General features: G+C 49.3%; 1 protein-coding gene across 5 annotated transcripts in view; it reads right to left on the reverse strand.

Annotated features, from left to right (window-relative positions):
• Positions 1-17,444, reverse strand: part of Arhgef7 (Rho guanine nucleotide exchange factor 7) — a 106,744-nt gene that overhangs the window by 8,472 nt on the left and 80,828 nt on the right. For 3 of the 5 annotated variants that reach the window (XM_085844206.1, XM_085844209.1, XM_085844210.1), the window contains 10 exons: positions 16,869-17,007; positions 16,157-16,216; positions 15,382-15,528; positions 13,118-13,204; positions 10,800-10,878; positions 10,525-10,664; positions 7,928-8,152; positions 6,104-6,197; positions 3,798-3,887; positions 1,171-1,347 (listed from right to left, as the gene is read on the reverse strand). In XM_085844206.1, coding sequence (XP_085700332.1) covers positions 1,171-1,347; positions 3,798-3,887; positions 6,104-6,197; positions 7,928-8,152; positions 10,525-10,664; positions 10,800-10,878; positions 13,118-13,204; positions 15,382-15,528; positions 16,157-16,216; positions 16,869-17,007 — 1,238 coding nt within the window. The remainder of the gene's footprint in view (positions 1-1,170; positions 1,348-3,797; positions 3,888-6,103; positions 6,198-7,927; positions 8,153-10,524; positions 10,665-10,799; positions 10,879-13,117; positions 13,205-15,381; positions 15,529-16,156; positions 16,217-16,868; positions 17,008-17,444) is intronic. The other 2 variants (XM_085844208.1, XM_085844207.1) reach the window with 2 other exon arrangements.

A 17,444-nucleotide genomic window follows, 5' to 3' on the forward strand; every position in this document is an offset into this window, starting at 1 on the left:
GACACTGTGGCACCATTTCTAAAGCAGGTGTCCACAAACACTTAAAATACAACCCTACACTGTAACACCACAGTACCCGGGCCTGTGCTGCCCCTGGAGGAGCTAGAGGTGGCTGTCAGCTCTAACTGATACATTGTAACAGCACCCAGGCCAGTGTTGTTTCTCGAGCAGCTAGCTGTGGCTGTCTGCTCTAACTGAGGCAGCCTCGCATTCAGTTCTCAGGGCCAGTGCAAACCCCTTACAACAAACCCCAGGGTTCAGAGGGCTGGTCTCCCAGGTCACCCTGCGGGAGCATGCTCAGTCTTCCAGACTGTGCTGTGCTGAATACAGGGCTGCGGGAAATAGCTTCACTGCCACAAGGTGCTCATGGCTCTCACAGCATCCTGTGGCTGTGGGGCAGCCAGGCTGCAGCCAAGCCAAGCACACAGTCACACACCGATGTTACCTCCCACCAGTCATCACTGTGGTTCAGGGAAGTGTGGTGCAGTGGTGAATGTCTAAGCCATGTCGGTGAGAGTTCTCACCTCACAGCCATGCCACACACAGGAAAAGGCACAGAGCAATGGGTGGAGACAGATTCCAGACTCTGCTCTCAACACCCAGTGGCACCAGCCCTGGTGTGCATCAGCCCGGTGTTCTGCACTGTCACCAGAGCAGCTGTCAACTGACTCAGTGCTTCGGTCACAGACAATCCTCTCAATCTCTCCACAGCAACTTGGTCAAGTGCATTATATATTAAAAAAAAAAAAAAATTAGATCCCTGTGTGTAAGGCTAGTCTTCTCCGTTGTGGCACTTGGACGCAAACCTATGTGGCTGCATAAAATAGAAAAGTGTCCATACGGCTGTATCCAAAAGGAAGGGAAACAGTTGCTACATGGAGCTTGTAAGAAAAAGCTCCCTGTTGGGAAAAGCCCATCAGGTACTCACTGGACTTGCCACCTCCCTCCAACAGGCAGCAGTTTAAATTCAGTCTTAGATTGGCAATTAAGCCTCCACTAGGTACAATGGGAAATACCAAGACACTCTCCAGAGTTGTTAAAATATCACATAAGAGAGACAAGGAACAGCAAGAAACGTCTAAGAAAAGCAGGCTGCAGTACAAGCATTGTTAAGAAAGGCTCAGTGCGTTAGTTAGTTCTGGTGAGAGATATATGAGCAGCAGCTCTTACGGGATGCAGAACCCATTCTGTAACTATGGGCTGTCCATATACTGTCATACTCAGAGTCTTCCGAGAGGTCTGAGGGCTCCAAACGAGAAAGGCTACTGCGACGACCCAAGGAGTCTAGACTTGATTGGTCGTCATCAGCCAAGACGTGATTATGCATCAGGTCAGTGCCTTGCCATGCTAAGACGGATGAAGTGACAGGTGCGACAGGCAGAGGGGTGAGGAGGGACGGACAGGAGAGCCACAACCAAAACATGGAACAAAAGCAAAAGGTGATGGGAAGAGAAGGGAAAGAGAAAATATTGTTAAAAAAATGGCAACATGTCTGCTTCTCCTTACTTACTGCTGGGCTTTCCTAATGAACTTAAGCACAACCCTCAGAATAAACCCAATTCTTCCTCAGCCCAAAAGTCACAGTCCTGCTTCAAATGGCTGCATCTAAAGATACCTGTATGTCCCAGCTAAAAAGGCTACACACATTCATGCCCAAAACATGATTCTATATTCTTGGCAATTAACCAATTCTATTGACAATTTATTTAGGACAAAAATCTGTAGAAAGATATTAATTACATTATTAATTAATTATCTCCTATTTTGTTTCACCTCTGCAGTTATTCCTCTACCAAGACCACACACAGCAGAAGGTGCCTAAACTTACCGTGCCGGTCTACAACCTGCCCCAGCCTCAAAGTCTACGTGTGGACAAAGGGAAAGAGTGGTCCCTGGCTGCCCAGCTCCAATAAGCCCTGGCAGAGTGTGTTCCTATGTCACTTCCCCTGGTGTGGAACCTTTACTATCAGAAAGGTGAGTACAGACTGGCAATGCCACCACGTGGAAAGGGAGTTGACAGGAGGCAGGGGCAAGGGGACGGGGCAGAAGGAACTGCATGCGTGGTTAGCAATGTGAGCGTGAGCTGGCCAGCAGCTAGGTGGGCATGCAAGGCTGTGTGGGGCTCCTGTGGGGAGAAACCACAGGGAAGCCTCAGCAACCAAAGCAGGCTGTGTTCCAAGTCTGAAGGCCATTCCTTCTTTGAGACAGAAAGCAATGTCAACTGTGCTTAGTTTGCAAAGTCCTGCTAGCATCCACACATGTAGTGAACAGAGAGAAGCTTGAGGTAACGATATATTAGCATTCTCAAAACATTCTGCTAGGCATTTAATGTGGAAATGTGCTCCCTAGGAGCCCGTTCCCAAATGCCCTCGCCAACCGTATCACCTGTGCAGCACAAACTGTGCATCTATCCCGTTTCTCAGAGAGCTAAGAGGAAGCCATGTATGGCTGTAAGCTGAGGCCCCAGGATGCTGGCTGGGACACAGAACATCAACTGAATGCACCAGTCAGCACACTGACCATGCTTTCTGCATGGAAGGAATGGAGTCAGGAGCATGGGCCAGGCAAGAACAAAGGCTCTGCACAAACCACAGGCTGCCCTCCTCAGGCAGCCGCAGCTCACCCCAGGCACGGCTCCTCGCCCAGAGGGAAGTATGGACTGTCACATGCGGGAGTTCACAGAGCAGCCAAAGTCACCTGGGACTATAAGCTGGGGACTCTCATTTCCCTTTAAGCACTTGAAGTGAGGTGACTAATTAAAACCACACATCTAAAATCTATGAAAGTGCTGGCTATGGTTACAACCTATCAGAATACATCACGTTTAATCATCAAAATTATATTCATGAGTCACTCTTCAACCATCACAATTATATATTCCACAGCTTGCTAGGGTACCCAGGCTTCCTTCCCCATGTCTCTCCTACTCCTCTGAGCAGTTATAACCGGTTCTTCCTTAGAGATGGTAAGGACAAAAAGAGACCTCACTGAACCTCAGCAAGAACTTGACACCATGAGCAGAAGGCAGTGCAAAGCTGCAAGTGGAAGAAGAGGCCCCTCTCCACCTGTAAACGCTACCTGGGGCTGCGCCTGCCAAACCTGCTGGCTAAGCTGCAGGCTCCTTAATCAAAGCTCAAATGGCTGAAAATTCCCTCCCACTTTTCCTGTCCAATTGGCAAGGTGTGATCTGAGCCACCACACTGAAGGTGTTGTTAAAATGTGGAGGTGTCCTTCCAAAAACTGGGGTGGAGAAGGGAACAAGGTAGAAGATCCACGGCAACCAGTTTCTATGCCAACCAGCCAGCTCCAAAACAAACAGAGGGAGGACCGCAGGGGCCCTGCCTGCAGGTCAAAGGCAGAGGCCTCTGAGTCAGGCAGTGCTCCTGGACACACAATGCAGACTCTCACCTGTAAGGTGTTTAGAGAAACTACCTGGTGTCCGCCAAAGAAACTACCATTGTTTATTAACAAATACTAAAAACAAAATAAAATTTAAAGGTGATAGAAAGATGGCTCTAGATTTGAATTTTAGATAATTTTTAAAAGGAAAAAAAAAACCCAGTAACACCAAAAAAGGAGCAAAATTAAAGAAACTTCCACTGCCTTCTGCATGCAGCTGCACAATTCAAGTTTCCTAAAGGATGCTGGCCTTCACACTGGATGCTCCCTAGAACACAGTACTGTGGGACACTGCTATACTACTTGCTAAGCGCCTGAAACCTCCCTCTCAAGAGCAGCTAGTCCGTGCAGCAATTGCTTGTAATCTGTGCCCACACAGGGTGAATTGGGACACTCACTTGAGTTCAGGGTCTGCCGCGTCTTTGCGCTTGTGCAGTAAGCTTCGATAACCTTCAGGATCTGAGCGTCTTCTTCCAGCGCGGCTGTGCCTGTTGAAATACATGAGCCATCACCACTCAGCACACAGCCCAGCGCAGTTCAGATGCCACTGGTCACTTTCTTGTGAGCTAACATTTAGGCTCTCTAAATAGTTATAAATAGCTACACTTAAAGAGATTTTAAGGTTTGAAATTCTCACACTGTGAAGGGTTAGCATCACAGCTCTGTAAAGTCCTAAGTCCCTCAGTTTCTCCACCCACACACCAGACAGACAGCACAAGACTGGAATATGTGGCCTACAGGAGACAGGAGTAGCCAAAAGACCTCAAGTCTCATGAGAACAGGAAGTGAGACTCAGAGCTAAGCACCCCCAAGTGTCATCCACTGGGCCTTGACACAGTATGGGTAGGAGAGCTGCAGAGTCATAACATGAAACTTCTGGAAAGGCACCAGATCGCAGGCCTTAAAGGGACACTGTCTCTGACCCTAGAATTCTCAGGCACTAATGTAACAAATTTACCATGCCAAGCACAGAAGCGCTGCAAAGCTCTGCCTTAAATATAGCCTAGCCACCTGGGTACAGGTTTCATCTCCAGGCAGAGGCCAGAAGGAGCTGTCAGGCAGTGGGACCAATCACAGCCCCTTAGCCCGTGCTCAGAAAAGGATGGCATGTGGAAGAAAGCTACTTGTTTTTTTATATTTTTCTCTTCTGGTTCTAAGTTAGTTAGCTGTATTTTTTCTTTTCTTTTTTAAGTTCACTACTCTCCAACCATGGGAGACCAGAAGGCTGATACTCTCACAGCTGTAAATAACTATGCCTTGGTAACTTTTACAGATTTGTTTATTTCACACCTCAATGTGTAGCCTTGATATTTCTAGAACTTGCTATGTGGCCAGGCTGGCCTCTTATCTTACAGAGATGTCTGCCTCAGCCTCTGGAGTGCTAGGACTAAAGGCATGAACCACCATGTCCAGTTCTCAGCAATATTTTCAGAAACTACAATGTATGTAAGGCAAACCAAGTATTTACTTCAAGACAGAGGACAGCAGTCCTGAGAGCACCCAGCTCAGCACCTGCAACAAGTCATGAGGCCGCTTCCCACAGCTCCTGGCCTCTGCAGAGGCTTCCTCTGGGAATGCAGATCCTTCCCTCAGGGTGCTGGCTGGCTGCTGTCACCAGTTGCTCTGCTCACGCCTAGGTGAGCACATGCATACCACACAAGGGCAGAGAGCCAATGAAGCCAGCAGCACAGTGCAGGCTCACTGTGTCCACAGCTATGCCAGCCGCTCTCCTCAAAGCTGCAGATGTGGACTACCCATGGACACAGAACGTCCTAGCCTTCCAAGCTAACCAGTACATTCCAGAAGCTTGAGAGGTGAGGCTTGCTGAGCATCTGTCTGGCTCACATGTTGAGTAGGGATCAGCAATATAACCCTTCTCTTCAACCCTTGTCCTTGGTCTGCCATATCCTCTCATCCCTAACCCGCTGGGTCTTCTGGGTAAGGATGCAATACTAGACTGCCTCTCCTGTGAGCTGAGCACACACAGCTTTCAGCTGGTGCAGACTTCTCGCATCACAACCACAGCTCTACCACCACTCACCCTGCCTCCAGGCTATGTCTCCCTGATACAGGCCCACCCTGCACCAATCAGACAGCTGAGGTCCCCTCAACAAGTGCCCACCCGTGCCCAGGAGGGGTACTGCTGCTGTCAGTGCTAACCCTAAGCAGGCTGCTGCACAGCACCCCTTCTCAGCAACAACACCAGTGATCCAGGCACCTAGCTAGGACAAGCGAGATGCTTTTACACAGTGCTGCCTGGCTCCCGGGGAAATCCACCCAAGGACCAGTGCTGCAGACTTGGTCTCACAGCTGGGCACAACACAGCATGAAATGTCTGCCAGTACTGAAGGTCTGACTAACATTTGGGTCCCAGCACCCCATCGTGTCAGTCACGTGGAAGATACATGGTAAATGATTATTCCATCAGGCACGCCTGAGCCCAGCCCTCAACTCTCCTCACCTCTCCTAAGCCATGTGTGAGTGAGAGGAATCTGGGTCTACCTCAAATTATAGATCTGCTGGGTGAGGAAAGGCACTAGGAAACCGCAACCCCTCGGAGAGGTGGGCTGGAGTGAGGCTGGAGGAGCAGCCGATGCAGAGACTGCCCACTCCATTCAGCCAGCTGCTTGTGAAGCTGCGGGCCCTGCTCCCCCTGCACTCCCGCAGTCCACGACATGCCATGCTCCCACACATGGGCACTCACTCTTGCGCACAGCGAACTCCTCGTCCGAAGGCTTCCGCTCAGGCTTGCGCTTCGGCAGCAGCTTTTTCATGGTCTTGGGGCTCTTACTGAGATCCTAGGGAGACACCGATAATAAACATACTAACAGACTGTATGACACCAGCTGGCCACCGCCAAGCACCTCTCACCCCCATCACCAGTTTGTCCATGTTTCTCTGCCAATGCCAACATAAACACAAGCCAAGAGGACATTCCATCTTCCATCACCTACAGGCCTCAGCTCTGACGAAAAACCCTTTGTTAACAAACCTAGACCCCACAGTGTACATGGCAGTAAAGGCATGTGCCAAGCAAAGGAAGGACAGACAGACTCACATACTCCACAGAGCCAGGAGAGGGCTGTCCATTCTGGGGTAGAGAGGGAAGGGAAACAGCAAAGTACAAAATCCCAAAGTTAAAGCAGAGGGGGCAGGCAGGGAACCCATGGCTAAGCACAGACTCCTAGAAATGGGACTTGCTGGCTACTCTGTGAGGCCCATGTCCCAGCTCCCAGCAAAGTAGAAATGGATGGTGGCCAGCCACCATCTCAGCCTCTTTCCTTTAAGGTAACACTGGAGTATGACACAGAATGCTGGCTGCAGTAGGCACGGGCACCTGCCTCCCCGCAGCTGCTGTTACAGAGGGGCGAGGCACTTCTACGGCAGAGCAGACTTCATAGCTATCTCTTCTTCCATGGCTAACTCTCAGAGATCCTCCTGTCTTTGTATCTGGGACAGTAGAATTAAAGGCATATGCCACCATGCCAACACAAAACAGACTCTATATTTTGTCTTGTTTTTAAATGTACACTTGGTTTTTGTTTGTCTTATTTATTTTTGTTTGCTCTGACTTTCCTTTTTTGGTTTGAGAGTGTGAGAGAGAAAGAAGATGAAGATGGGTAGGTAGGCAGGTGGAAAGGATCTTGGAGGAGTTGAATATGATCAACGTATGCTAGGCTTCATTGTTTGAAAGCTCTCTCCTGTGGTCCATACTGGCCTCAAACTTAATGTGCTACAGAGAATCTTGAGCAGAAATCAGTTCCAAAACCCCTGTACTGTGGACTCGATGAACCACTAAAACACAGGAGCACCCACCCAGGGGCCTGCCCCACTCACTCTTCTCATCGTGTCTCGCTCGCTGTGAGTCGCCATGGTCAGGCTGACACCTACTGCAAGCCTGGCTTGTCACACTCAGCAGTGCTGAGCCTCCTCAGGTGAAAGCAGGGTTAGGTGAGCGCATGAGACTTAGTGAAGATCAAGTGCATGGTGGCTGCACTCACATGCAGGGAGAACAGGAGCACTGAGGAAGGCTGCTGCACCTCCCCTCAGCACAAGGAGGCACTGCCTTCAGGGACCAACCGCTTTCACTAGGGAACCTGCTCTTTACTTCCAAAGGCTTCAGGACTCCGGGACAGATCTTAGGCACAGCAGAATGGCATGCAGTCAGGTGAGGCCCTTGGCCTGCACGTTCACTCAGGAGCACCTCAGGCTCCGTGCCTCCTGGGCACCACTCCTCCAAGTGTGGGCACAGTGCACAGAGGACTGGAGGGGTGCATGCTCACTCCAGTTTGTTTAAAGGTGACACCTGGCCCTTGTAGCAGAAGGGGATGACATGGAGTAAGGGCAGACCCTCTTCTTGGTTCTGAAGATGCCATGGGGTGGGGCATGTCTTCACACCATGAACAGAAACACAAGACTTTCACTTCTGAAGTCACCGGAAGGACTGCTGCAGCTAAGTGCAGACCTCACATAGAGATGTCAAGGCATGCTCACTGCAGTGGCTGTCTGAGTGGCTGCACGACCTCACCTCCTTGTAGCAGAGAGCAGCTGAGGGCCGGAGGGGAGGTGCAGGCCGCAGGCAACTCAGGCTCCAAGGCTTGGGGGTCTTCGGAGGCTCCAGGGGTCCCCAGCTGATGGTGGTGTGTGGGGTGCCATGGTGAGAGGGGTGGGGGAGTGTGTGGTACGCAGGCGTCAGTGCCACGGGCTTGCTGTCCGCGTGTTTGCTGGATGGAGTGAGAGGATGGGAAGGAAGCTGCCAGGCACAAAAGCAAGAGCAGAGAGCATGAGATGGGCAAGGCCACTGAGACAGAAGGCCCTAACCACACGGCTCCAGGGACAGGAGCCCAGCGTGTGCTCCTGGGCAGACATGGGGCTGAGAGACCCACACTCTGTACAGGTATCAGCTGCTATGTTGTACTGTATGAGAAGCTAGTACATGTATCACAATTTCACCAAAAGAAAACAAAACAAACTTAAAAAATTACCAGGTAGGCCCCGACTAGAATATAGTGACTGAGTGGGGCACACTCCCTGGACATACACTGTCACCTGTTAACACAGGAACGAGAACAACAACTGTCCCTTGGGTGGGCGGGGGGGAGGGGAGGAAGAACTTTCCTAGAGGTGCTGCAGCCAGGCCTATCCCATCTATGGCTCCTCCTGCTTAGGCAAACCCAGTTGCCAGAGCTATGTGAACTCAGGAATACAAACCATTTGGCCTTTATAGGAAGATGTTAATATCTGAAATCAAGATATGTTTATCTTAAGAATCTCAGCTTGTTTTAATAAAAAGCAGAGCAATCTGAGATCTGATTCTTCAGTGGGGGATGTTATTAATAAAGTTTCTATTCATAGAAAACCCCCAAATCAACCACACTGACAATGAAATGAAAATGTTGATAAAATAAGCAACATTCACGTGAGCGCCTGGAGTTCCTGTAGCCAATGCAATTTCAGCACAATTACAGAAGGCCGCTGCGTAGCCTGGGAACTAAACACTGACTGTGACGGTCAGCACCACAGAGCTGAAACCAGAGCCCAACGCTCCAGGCTACCCACTAGTTGCTGGCTCATGGTATATTACAAAAACACCATAACACTATAGAATACATTTTCTCAAATCAAGGAACCTACACATTAGAAAGCTGTGTCCCATGTCCCTTGTGGCAATAATCTGGTAATAATTAAACACTGGCTTGTTCCTCCTTCCTTGAAAAAGAAGAGCTATGCCTGAGACTAAAATGAGAGATTAACTGATGCCAGACAGAATTGGGTCCCAGGCAGAAAGCTTAGGTATGCCAACCAAGGAATTCCTGGAACAGCAGGCCTTCTCACACTAGCACGTGAGGGGCATCGCCTTCTCCACAGCAGGACTGACTGCACAGCTGCCTCTGCCACGGGATCTTCTGGCGTCCACTAAACAGAGATGGCAGCCCACACATACAGCAGTCACCGTGACAGGTGTGGGCAGCCTCGCTTCAGGCTGTTCTGCACATACTCACCCAGGCAGCCTATGTCCCTGGGGTAAACTTAGCCCCACAGAAGCTAAGTGGTTTTCTTTTTTATTACTTTGGTGTCACCAGGGATCGATCCCAGCACCTTGCACATCAGGCAAATGCTCTACCACTGAGCCACACCCCCAATTCCCAGCCTTCTCCTCAGGACCTTCTGAAGTAAGAATAAGTTATGGAGCATAGCCATATGGACTGAGGTAGTAGCTAACACAGTACGGTATCTGAACCTCCAACTGTGAAGACAGCACAGCAAGACCAGAAAACTGGACCCTGGTACTAACAGTGGACAGTGAACCCCGTGGTAGAGGTGTGCTCGTGGCAACTATGGTGACCCTCTACATGACAGCACAGATGGTAAAAACGACCTCTGCAATAGAAAGTATCCCAAAAGGCACACGGAGAAGGGAAATCCATATCCACAAACTGTGCCATCAAAGCTCACTGCTAAAGGTCTGCCAAGTCTTTACAAAGGCCAAACTTTACACACAAATGCTAACCTGCTTTGAAATCTGTACCTCTAAGAAACCAAAGTGCCGCCGAGTTCTCATCTCATCAGGGGAAAAATAAATGGTGCTCTGTTCTGTTCTGTTCTGTCAGGTTCTCAGGTGGCCCAGGCTGGACTCAACACAAAGCCACAGATGACCCTAAATTTCAGACTCTTTGCCCGTCTCCCGAGTGCTGGGAGCACAGGTGTGTGCCAATGTACTCAGTGCATGCTGTGGGTTCTGGGTATTGAACTCCGAGCTAAGAAAGACCTCTCCCAACAGAGACCCCTGCCGCTCCTTAAAGGAAATCAGGAACTGTGTCGGATGCCTTCTCAACACCCTCGGCACTTCCCTTTTGCTTTTCTGTTTATGAATGACATATATAAAGTTTAAAATTCTCAAAGAAAACCATCATTGGCGGGGCTAGTGGCTTCTGGGGTCAGTGGGAACACTGTGAGGTAGCTCTAAGCGGCACTGAGGAGAGTAGACACCAAGTGCCTGGGGCAGCTTGCTCTGTGGTGACACCTACAGGAGCAGGAGGCCAGGGTTTAGAATCCTGCATCCACTGACAGCCTCAAAACAGGCCATTACTGTGAGAGCGGCGAATGGAAGTCATGTTGCCTTACTGTGTGTGATGGCACCGAGTGGGGTTTGATGGTGGGGTTGCTCACAGACGTGACCTTCGTCTGCTTCTGCAGGTGCTCCACCCACTCATGTAAGTCCTGCTGGCTGGTGCAGGACACCAGAATCCGCTCAATCATGCTCCCTAGAGAGGAGGGGCACAGTGAGTGCACATAAGCACATGTACACACCCAGGACCCAAAGCCACCTCACACACCCTCGGACATACATAAGGCTCTTCACTCAAGGACATGGCGCTGGCACAGTGTGGATACATTACCTGATATCTCAAATGCGTTCCTATGGTTTTCACTGTCCTCAAGCTTTGTGATTGTCATTCCTGTTGTTGGCAGCTTTCCCTACAAAAGACCCCCCCAAAACAATGTTTTCCTAATAAAGAAGGGACCACACACATTAAATGACTTCACACGTGGCAGCAGAATTAAAGTATACAAAAGAGCTTAAAGGACACCTTACAGTCAAACCAGATCAAGAACCCAAACTGAACCAAAGCAGGATCTTGACCCAATGGGTGATTCTATGAGTGGAAGACAGAAGACAGAGCCAGGGTGCACAGTGTCTGCTTTAACGGCATATGACAGAGAACTCACTGCCTCACAGAGAAAGGAGTTAGGAGTTTGAAGAGCCAGCTGATGAGTAATAGAGACAAGAATACACAGAGAGACAATTCAAACAGGAAATAAGCCGCGATGTCAAACAGATGCCACAGGGTGCCCAAGTGGCAGTCAGTCTGTCTGTAAAATGGGAGGGATTCTCCATGAAGCAGGAAATGCCAGCTGAGAAAAACAGAGGGAGACAAAGCTCATTTAAACAGTAAAAGCCAGCAGGCAACAGCTTTCCCTGGGCCATATAAACTGTGACAGCCAGCTGCCAAAGGCCACATCTTTACAAAGAGAACAGGGTTTTTCACCATCAGACAGGAGACAGGAGTTGTGCTGATGAGTTTTGTCCACTTGATACAGCTAAAGCTACCAGCAGGAGAGAAGCCCAACAGAGGGACTGTCAGCCTTCCAGGGGCCCACAGACAAGCCTGCCCAGGTACTTTTGATTAGTGATTGACAGCAGGAGGCCCAGCCCACCATGCAAAATGCCACCTCTGGGCAGAGGCTTCAAAATCTTAGAAAGGCGTGGGGGGGGGGGGGCGCAGCAGGGGAAGGCAGGCAGCAGGGCACTCCTTCTTATTCTCCTTCTCCGTTCCTGCTTGTCCTGCACTTTTCTCAGGGGTGAACTGTGACCGGGACATGGGAGTCAAACTGCTTATGATGTATAAACAGAGGTCCAAAGCAAACGAGGAAAACTATCAACGACGGTTTCCCTATCTTGTGCCCTACTCCAGGCAAAACACAAACCAAACAAACAAGTCACCCAGTCCAAACAGTTGAGGGCCAGGCTGAAAGCGCAACAGAGGCCTAACCCCTCAGTGGCTGAGGACAAGAAGCCCCACAGAGGAGTGCTGGCTGCACTTTCCCTGCAGCCGCCTCTTATCTTCAGCCATGGAGCCGCAGTCCCACTGCCAGAGCTGCCATCCCCAAAGCCAAGGAGGTTCTGTTTTTAAGACGAATCTTGCTATGTAGCCCAAGACAGCCTCAAAAATCTTGATTTTTCTGCCTTAGCCTCCAAGCACTGGAGGTGATGATCACCACAGGGCTAATCAGCATACTCCTGTGAACAAAGATGACCCTGGTACAGAGATGGCATCTCTAGGGGCATGCTGCAGCAACAGCAGACAGCCCCTGCACCAGTGCCAGCCTAGGTTGGGGCTCTAGGGTATGGAATGGAGCCAGAAACAGGCATCTCTCAACAGGGAGCTGCCACCTGGGCACCTCAGCCACCCAGAAGGTCTCACCAATGGAAGCCTCAGGTTTCTGATTCTTCCCATGCATATTTGCTCGGCCATCTATCTGTAAAGGCTCCCTTGGGACACCTGTGGTGACTAACCCTCCTAGGGACAGACCAAGCCACATCTACTTTCCACAGTACAACATAAAACACACACATCAGAGAAAAGCCAGCTGAAAGTGAAGCAGCAACATCCACTAGAACAGTATGTGGAGGCTAGCCAGCCCTTGAGACAGGATCACTGAGAGCATCCCCCAGACCCTACCTAATGTCCCCACCAAGAGTCCCTCACACTCTCTCCTACAACCAACTCTCAAATGTTCTCCAAGAAATGGTGACAAACCAAGACACTAAAAGAAAGTTTACTAACAGTTTACTAAGGTAAAATGATCAGGTTCCAAGTCCAGAGTTTGGGATGTTCTACCCCTTGCTGAAGACCTTAGCCCACAGCACCTAGCTGAACCTACCTTGGGCAGAATGGAACATGAAAGCCCAGAGAAGCAATGTGCTTTGCAGAGGACAATGCGGTCAGTGAGAGATGGATGTGGGCTGTTTACTGCTCTCCAGTCACATCAAAAAAAGCAACAGACGTGAACACACAGAGAAGAACACAGAGCCACGACACGGTACCACACGTGGCACACACAGGCGAGTCCAACATTAATACATTCAATTCAAAGGAGAACAATTGCCACATTCACTACAAACAAAAACTACAATCAGTGTAGCTGTGTTTACCTGATAGATGAAACCACTCATCCTGGGACTTGCAGACAACATGAGCAGAAGGTTTGGGAAGAGCAGGAGGTATCTCTCATTCTTCTCCTAATAGTAAAAAGAATCTGTTCATAAATGTGTGCACAAATCTTTATACAAGATCCCACGGAACCTCAGACCCTATTTCTACTTGAGATTTCTACCAAACTAGATGAGCAATATTAAATGCCACCAGAATATAACCAAGTCCACATTAAACCTTAGCATAGTTGGAGAACTATAACCAGAAAGAGTAACCACAAAGACTAATTTTCAAAACACAAAGTAACTAAATGACTCAAGAGCCCCGAGCTTGCGAGCTCTTTGTAAGACTTAAAAAAAAAAAAAAAAAAGGTTTATTTAGCTAGGTATGATGGCACAAGCCTTTAATCCCAAAACATGGGAGGCAGAGGCAGACAGATCTCTGTGTATTCCAGGCCAGTGGTCTATATATTGAGTTCTAAGACAGTAAGAGCTATGTAACAGAGATCCTGTGAAAAAAGAGAGAGAGAGAATGAGAGAATGAAAGAATGACAGAGAGAGAGAGAGAAGAGGAAGAGAGAGAGAAAAAAAAGAAAGAGGAGAGGAGAGGAAAGGAAAGGAAAGGGAGAGGGAGGGAGAGGAAGGGGGAAAGGAGAAAGGGGAAAGAAAAGAAAAGGTAAAAGGTCAGGATATATTTCTTTGTATTGCTTATATGTGTGATGTCTTCCTGCATGTGAACAGAGCCCAAACACCACAAGAAGGTGTGGGACCCCCTGGAACTAGAGTTACAGATGGTTGTGAGTTGCCATGTGTGTGCTGATCATCAAGCCCAGGTCCGTGGGAAGAACATCCACTCTTCATAACCACTGAGCCCTCTCCATCTTCGTGTGGAGTGTCTTTGAATATTAATTGGTAACTGTCTGCGCGTGGCCCAGAAAAAAGAACTTAGAAAATGCTAATGAGGCCTGAGGACCGGTGGATTCTTCAAACTACAAGAAAGTAGGACAAAATATTAAGTCAATGTTGCTCTCATCTATCTGGCAAACCTTTCCAGCTTATATAAAAAATAATTCTTGTACACTAAAAATCATTTGCTTCAAAGTAACAAAAGCCAACACACATCTAAGAGATAGGAGCCCAGAGATCCTGAAGGACAGACAGACAGGCGTGAGTCCTCCAGCATGAGCCACTGCCTTCAGATGTGGGTAAGTGAACAGCTTTCCCAAGCACGTTCCTCACACTACCACATCCACTGAAAGGCTAGCAGGGATAGGGAAGGTGTCTATTCTAAGGAGATGCTGAAACCTTCTCCTGGAGGCACACAGGTGTGAGTGCCAGCAGATCCCTTTTGAGGGAATGACAACTCTAACTCTCTTTGGAGTGACACCGACTATTGTTACAGAGACTTAGCACTTTGGGAAATGTTGTACAGTTATCTAACAAAAAACTTATAAATCACTTATTAAGGGGCTGGAATGGCTCTGTGGTTTAAGAGTACTGGCTGCTCTTCCAAAGGACCCTAGTTTAATTCCCAGCACTCACATGGCAGCTCACAACTGTCTGTAACTCCATTTCCAGGGAGCCCAGACACCCTCTTCTGGTCTCTGTAGGCACTGCATGCACCTTGTACAAAAACATGCATACAGATAAAACACCCCCACACATACAATCATTTGATTAAGGAACATACTCTGAAAGATCTGACTGTTTCAGGTCAGTATGATAAAAGGAGAATGGGATAGTTTCTTCCAGTGGTGGGGACACTCAGGGAAAATCCTGTTTCTTCTTCTGCCATTAAAAGCTAACATTCACTGGAGAGGGATGTCACTTAACAAACCAGCAGCAAAGCAGTGACTCCCACAGACAGACACCAGGATACACACAAGCCAGTGCTGTGAAGCACTAGGTCCCAAAGTGCACTCTTACAGGAGAAGCCTGAGCCAGAGTCATGCTAGTGTCTCTAGAAGACACCTGGACACGCTGAGATACATGGCGGCCTCTTCCAATCTTGGGTGAACACCCTCTCAGTTCACACACACGGCTCTGGAACGAGCTGATCCTGGGTGGATGGGAACTGGCAAGCAGCCCATCTCCTGGGCACTGTCTACCCGTACCACAAGCTCTTCATGTTTGTCAAGGATCAGAAGTGGACCACAGACGTGAGGCTCCTATACACTGTCAGCAGCACATGCCACTCCTCCAGACCTGGAGTACCAGATCCCAGGGGTAGGAAAGAGCCGCGGTGTGAAGGTGGGCCTCCGTACCTCGCTTCCCGCACACTGAATGGTGACTTGGGACATGTATGTGACACTGCCCAGGGTCTTTATGTCATCCCCCTCCCAGCTCCTGATGGGCTCCGTCAGGATCTGTAGCTCCAGCTCCTTCCTCTTGCGTACTTCTTGACACTGAGCCTGAGGGATGCAGAACACAAGCGCTCAGAGACAAGCTTCCAGAGCCCCGCTTCTGCTCACACAGCTACACTCCTCTGTACCAGCTGGATGTCAGCTTAACTATAAGGAGTAAGCCAAGTCACAGAAGCAACACATACTCCTCTCTGGCACCCTAAGTTTTATAGGCTGTTCTATAACGGATGGTAAAGCGAATGCGCAGTACAGTACAGGGCAGTGCAGTGCAGAAGAGCACCTCCCTCTGGCCCCATCAGCACCTGCCAGCAGAGAGGCCTGAGAGGAGGGAGTGTGCTGGACAACACAACAAGCACTGGGGTCCTGGGTGTCACTGAAGCACCCTGGACCTGGGGGCCAGGAGTCAAATGGGTTCCCAGCATCTGCAGCATGAACTACACTGTGTCCTTTGGGATTCCAATCACCTCAGCTCTGGCTCTGCTGCCTACAGTGCACTCAAGTGGAATTAACTTCCTGGCCCTGGAACACTGCTATGCATGTCCTTTACTTCATCTCAATAAAAACTGCACTTAAGTCACAAGTCACTCGTTTCCTGTGTATCTTTCCTGTGGGCGATAACCCACCACGCATCTGTGATGAGAATGTCAGACAAAGTATCATAAGCTTAACCACTTACTGAAAGGTTTTTGAAGGCCGTCATAGACTTCTGAATATCTTGTCTATCAGGATGATAATCCTTTGGATAAAGAAAGACAGGATTAACTCTCACATCGAAAATACCCTGGAGACATTTTGATACTGTTCAGCCATTAGCTTCTCAGCTTGAGGACTGCTTAGCCATTAAAGGATTATGGTGCCAAGAGACTTGAGGAAAACTAATTTAGTACAAAACTGCCAAGAAGGGTCAGCAAACCGCATTGTCTGGTAGAAAGCCTCAGGAGAACATGGCCCATGAGTCCTTAAAGCCATCTGAGCACCCTGCTGTTCTAGAAGGCAGAGCCGAGCTGAGCAGCTGTGAAGACGGTTTACAGACACACACACCCTAGCCTAAGAACAGGCAGAGCCAGAGTCCAGTTAATCCACATACAATAGATGTCTCCATTATCACTCAGCACTCGGTCCTATTGCCTACAACTAAACACTGAGAGGACACCCTACTCTACTTGAAAACTACACTCTGCAGCTTTCTGGAACCCTTGTTGGGTAGATGGGCACATAAGAAAGTAAAAAGGCAGATCGTTCTCCTAGGGCTGGAGGAGAAAACCTCTGCACTTAACAAAGTCTCCCTGAAAACCACTATGTTACAAACTCTGGACAAGCCCTAGGGTGGTTTCACAGACACAAGGGGCCTGACATTAAGGATGGCTCAGACCAGGGAGCAGCTGTACCTCCATGTGTCTCTCCAGCTCCTTCAGCAGTGTGGGGTACTTATCCAGGCGCATGAAGGGCTTGCTCAGGCCGGTGGTCAGCACCAGGATCCCAGGGCTGCTGGCACCTTTTGTTTCCATGAACTCTCCCAGGTCCTCACTGGGCAGCAGGGGCAAGGAAGGAGAGAGAAGAGACTCCAGTTAGGAACACAGGGCAGATCTATGTTTCACAGCCAGTTTTGTCTAAAACAAAATGGCCTACTGCACTGGCTACAGCCTTACACCCCCAGATGTGCTGGTTACCATACCATGTGAAAAGTATCCAGTATCAGTCTCCCTGCAAGGCACATCTTTACCTGGGCATGCTGGCTTCACGGAGACCTTTATAAACTCTCAGAGGTCTCCAGAGAACAAGCTGGTAAGAGCTACAATAAGCTGTCCCTGAGCCACAGAGACCTGTGTGAGGCGGGGGTCTGAGAGCTGGTGAGCTGACCGCATTCTCCAGGAGCAGCAGCGGCATAAAGAGCCGCACAGTACACAGGAGCGGGAGGAAAGTTGAAGGAGTCAGAGTAACGGCCAAAGGGTCTGTACATGGTG

This window comes from Mus caroli, unplaced genomic scaffold, assembly GCF_978045245.1.
Source record: "Mus caroli unplaced genomic scaffold, Mus_caroli_1 scaffold_10, whole genome shotgun sequence".
NCBI lineage: Eukaryota > Metazoa > Chordata > Mammalia > Rodentia > Muridae > Mus > Mus caroli.